At 34.7% G+C, this 5400-nt stretch overlaps 1 protein-coding gene across 1 annotated transcript; it reads left to right on the forward strand.

The window, feature by feature from the left end:
* Nucleotides 1-4278: 4278 nt before the first annotated feature.
* Nucleotides 4279-5229, forward strand: LOC103729616 (olfactory receptor 5D18-like). Its single transcript, XM_008827692.1, has one exon. The coding sequence runs from the start codon at nucleotides 4279-4281 to the stop codon at nucleotides 5227-5229; it is 951 nt and encodes a 316-aa protein (XP_008825914.1).
* The last annotated feature ends 171 nt before the right edge of the window (nucleotides 5230-5400 follow it).

Below are 5400 nucleotides of genomic sequence, written 5' to 3' on the forward strand. Positions count from 1 at the left end.
CATTTATGTCTAATTGAATCTCAGTTTTTGATTTTGACTTGTTCACATTTTCTAGTTCTTTTTCAAAAGTATTTATATTGATTCTTTGAGAATTTCATATAATATATTTTCATCATATTCAGATATCCTATCCAGTTTACTCCCCCAACATCATGTCCTTTATTATTATTTTTCTTTTCTGAATGCATTCTTGAGTCTGATTTATGTTCCCAATGCTTTTGGATATAAGACCATCGCTTAGAGCCTGGTCAATGTACCATCTTGACACAATAACAGCAAGGCACATTTGTGCCCAAAGTGACAGTTTCTTCAAGAATCTTATCAGATATTTTGTCCTACACTTCCTCATAAAACTCTCTAAAGATCCACTGTATCTGTGGTGGCAATTCTAATTTCTTTTTATTTTTTTTTTTTAATCATTTTGAGTGAGCTTTTTTTTTTGTCTTTTTGAGACAGGGTCTCCCTGTAGTCCCAGCTGTCCTGGAACTCACTATGTAGACCAGGCTGGCCTCGAACTCACAAAGATCTGCTTGCCTCTTCCTCCCAAGTGCTGAGATTAAAGGTGTGCACCACCATGCCCTGCTCTAGTGAACCTTTTTAAACAGTATGCTAATGTTGTCTTTCAAAACAACTTGCTATTTTTAGTGTCGGTCTTTTCTTTTGTTCTTATTACCCATTTCACTTAGGCCTACTCTAATCTCTTTTGTCCATTAATTTTGTATTCTGCTTTATCTTGTTTTTCAAGTTAAACTTTCCATTTAGATATTTCATTTAACAACTGACTGTATAAGAAAGCCTTAAATAGTTTATAAAGTTTATCTCTCTTTTGTTAATATCAGTAAGACAGCTTGGTTAGAAAAGATACTAAATACTATCAGTTATGCTGCATTTTTGAGACTATTTTTTAGCCAATTTCCATATTTTATCATGAATTATGTATACTGCACTAGTGTTCTAGAAAAGATTATGCTTTTGTCGGGGGGGAGCTAATTTTACAGAGATGTATAGTAAGTCATTTTGTGCAAAGTACAATTGAACACTACCATCTCTGTGATTTTTTATAGTCATAATCCTGTAATTGTGGACAATGGAGTGTTAAATTCCTCTATTTTATGTTTTTAATATCTTATTGTTTTTATTTCATGTGTATAAATATATTACCTACATGTATGTAAGTATTCCAGTACTGGAGGAGAGGGCATTTAATTCCTTTGGATCTGGAGTTATGGATGGTTGCTAGCCACCATATGGGTGCTGGGAGTCAAACCCAGGTGTTCTTCAAGATCAGTCAGTGCTCTTAACCACTGAGCCATCTCTCCATCCTGGTCCTCTTATCCTTTGTCATTAGAAATGTGTGTTGTTCATATGTGTTGTTCAGGATAAACACACACACACAAACACACACACACACACACACACACACATTTGTTATTCATTCCTCCTCAGTCTGTGCCTTTCTTGTTTTATAATGGTCCCTTTCTCTCTTCTTTGCTATTTTTCATTTACACATCTTTTTACCTGCTATAAATACAAGCAAAATCCTTTATTTTGGATTCCATTTCAGAAGAGTATCTGAACTGTGCAACTCCATTTTCAGTCTATTTAAGTCTTTAAAAATGAATTTGACTGTTTGTAATCAGTGTATGAATGGATCCGATTATCTTAATCATTCTTTCACTCAGTGTCTTTTAAATAATTAGTGAACTAAAATAATAACACTTAAAAATAATTGCCAGCAATTAATATCTTACTATTGCCATTTGTGACCGACATGCTTTCTGTTTTTATTTTTTCTTTTGTAATTGTCATTCTTTATGGCTCAGCTTCATAGATTTCTGTTGTGATTAAATGACTTATTCTATTCATATTTTAATTCCTGGTGTTTAGATTTGGAACTATGTCCCACTCACTGTAGTGCTATTATATTTTTGTCATTCTCTCATTTACCTTTCCTTGTAATGTTATACATTTATAGATATTCTCAACATTCTAGTGTCTTAGAACTCAATGAACAGCCATCAAATTATGTCAACATTTTGATTGCAGGAATATGAAGTTGGTGGATTACTGGTACAGTATAGAAATAATGCTGCATGGTGTTGATTACAGAGAATACCATTCAAATAATGAGTCAAAAGTTCTAATTTATTAGATACATAAAAAGGGACTATAGTTTTCTGAATTCATTCCCTCTCAGGCTGTATTTCTCTGAGGTAGTTTAATTCTTAGGCTTTAAACCTTTTAAGCTCAGTATTATACCAAGAATGCTGAATAGAATCTCTGTGGTAAAGAAAGTATAATAGTTAAAAATAAATATTAAACATGGTGTATTTACCTAGAAAATAAAATACAAGGTAATTAAATCATCTTGAAGTTCTTGAATGAGAACATACCATTCCTGTCTTTCAGTCAAACCAAGTCTCTCCACCAGGACCTGAAAACTATGAGAAAACTGAAGAGTAAGAAGAATATTCTACAATAAACCTTTAAAACATTTAGTTATGGATTAATTGTGAGATGACTGACATGATCTATTTCAGTGACAAGCACTGTGGAAGGTAATCAGATGTGGTGAAAAGCATTTAATATGCAAACATAGATGTTAGGGGCAAAGATTGAGCTTGGGATGAGAAAAGAAGGGGTAAGTGCTTGGAAGAAGAACCGATAAAGAGAAAAAGTAAAAAGATGCATGAGAAGTACTGCAAATTATTATTGAATAAACATGTTTCAGTTTCCAGAAACTCCCTTTCTTTTAAGACTTCCCCAAATATTATTTTGATCATGGTTTCGATGGAGAAGATTACTTTATTAAAGCTCATGACAGTATGATGAGACCATTACCAGACTGGTTTCCTTAGGCCAAGGTACAACATCAATCAGTTATGTCTTTGGGCTGTGTAGAAAGATAGGAAATTTTCAAATCAGCAGTATATGTGAATGACTCCACAAAAGGCCTGAGTTCCCTGATATCTGCTGTAGCAGAAGGTGTGATGGTATCCATACATTAAACACGTGAGATTCCTAGTGACCAATTTCATGGGAAGCTATACATTGCTATAGATCAAGGAAACAGTGGATTTTCACAAAGTTCATGACATCCATTCATATTTATAGTGTTTCTACTTCCATTTCCAGAATCGATCCTTTATTCAGGTATAAACATATAAACAATATGCAATACTCAGTCCCCCTATAGATCATCAAAAGAAACCTCCTTATTAATGAATCATGCACGTGCTTTATATTTTTCTTGTTTACCCTAAGAAAGGATTTTAGTTTTCTAGATGAGATAGTATCTTTTTCAGTACTATCTTTTCTACTCTTTATTTACTAGTAACTTAGTGGTTGTTGCTTTCTGTATAATGAGATGTGTACTGCAGTTTGCCAGACAATCTGAAGAAAGTTGATGTAAAAAATTTAAAATGTCTTTAATTTGACTCTCAACAGAATGTTTTATAATGCTGAGCCTTTTGAGATTTCCACGTTGTCTGATAGTGGGAACACAAATTCAATAAGTAGATTGTGCTATGTTGTTCAAAGGACATTAAAGGTAATCAAATGTGAGGCAAGAGAGATTGATCTTTAACAGAAATAATCAAATATATGTTTTAATATGTATAAGATAATAAAACATACCTAAAATAGATAAAAGTTTGCAGTATTGCAATGCAAATCTATGATTACCTGACTTAAAAAAAAAATCTAAGAGGTGCTTTTTCTGGTTGGGTGTGTTTGTACAAATATTTAACTCCAGGATTCATTTGTAGGCAGAGGCAGGCAGATCTCTGCAAAATTGAGGCAAGCCTGGTCTTCAGAGAGAGGTCCCAGGCAACTGGAGCTACAAGGATACCTTGTCTCAAAATATCAATAAAAGGGTGTTTTGCCCCAAGTATTCTTCTGACATAATTGTGTGACTAAAGAAATCTTCAGTGATTTTATGATTTTAATGTGTCATAAAACTATGTTAATACTATGGATTCTAAATATCATGTATATTTATGAGTACTTTGTTAGTAGAATACTATTTACAAGAGCTGCTTTTTCATTCCAGATTTTAGGAAAGAAACCATATGACTGAAAAGATCAAAACTAATTGCTTCATCATAAAAATTTAGCACATGGCACAAGTACGATTCTGAATGGAAGGATGTTACATGGCTTTGAATGAACCACCTGTTTTCACTGTTTTCATTGGGTCTTTAGCTGACTTTTTATCACAGAAAAATCTTCTACTCTAAATTATGTTCTCTTTAATTTTGTTTTCTTCAATGAAGGAAAATGGCACTTCCCTTGAGAAACCATAGTTCTGTGACCACATTCATCTTGATGGGTTTCTCAGAGTACCCGCACCTTCAGGCACCCCTTTTCCTCTTATTTCTAGCCATTTACACAGTCACTCTGGTCGGTAACATGGGCATCATCGTGGTAAGAAGGATCAATCCCAAGCTTCACACACCCATGTACTTTTTCCTCAGTCACCTTTCATTTTTGGATCTCTGCTATTCTAGTGTGTTTACACCCAAACTGTTAGATATCCTGATTGTGGAAGACAGGACTATCTCCTTCAAAGGATGCTTGACACAGTTTTTCTTTATTTGTGCATTTGTGATTACAGAAATGTTTATGTTAGCAGTGATGGCCTATGACAGGTTTGTCGCTGTTTGTAACCCCCTGCTTTACAGAGTTGTAATGTCTCCTAAGCTCTGTGCTGTACTAATAGCCGGACCTTATATGTGGGGTGGACTGTGTTCCTTGACTATCACATACTCTCTTTATCAACTTTCTTACTGTGGATCTAACATCATAAATCACTTTGGCTGTGAATACTCTGCCATCCTCTCTTTGTCCTGCTCTGACTCGACCTTTAGCCAAATAATATGTTTAATAATTTCTATATTCAATGAGACTTGCAGCCTCCTGATCATCTTGGCCTCCTATATCTTCATAGTTGTGACTCTCATCAAGATGCCTTCTAAGGGTGGACTTCAAAAGGCCTTCTCTACATGCTCCTCCCACCTGACTGCCATCACCATCTTCCATGGGATCATTCTCCTTCTCTACTGTGTTCCCAACTCCAAAAACTCATGGCTGTTAGTTAAAGTAGCTACTCTGCTGTTCACAGTCATGATTCCTATGCTGAACCCACTCATCTACAGTCTTAGGAACAAGGATGTGAAAGACACAGTCAGAAGACTCATCAGCTTTAAACCACATTCGCAGGCAATATAATTCAAGTAAATAGCTTATTTGTTTTCTATATACATATATTTATTCCATGAAATTTTGTTTTACTCACTATGTACTCCAGGCTGGTCTAGATCTCACCAAAATTTGCCTGTTTCTTCCTCCAGAGTGCTGGAATTATAGGCATAAGCCATCACCCCTGGCATAATATTTTGT

This window comes from Nannospalax galili, unplaced genomic scaffold (assembly GCF_000622305.1).
Source record: "Nannospalax galili isolate Female #2095 unplaced genomic scaffold, S.galili_v1.0 scaffold593, whole genome shotgun sequence".
NCBI lineage: Eukaryota > Metazoa > Chordata > Mammalia > Rodentia > Spalacidae > Nannospalax > Nannospalax galili.

Bases quoted from the DNA above. Each gene is read 5' to 3' on its own strand.
- LOC103729616 (XM_008827692.1), top strand. From the start codon at position 4,279: ATGGCACTTCCCTTGAGAAACCATAGTTCTGTGACCACATTCATCTTG.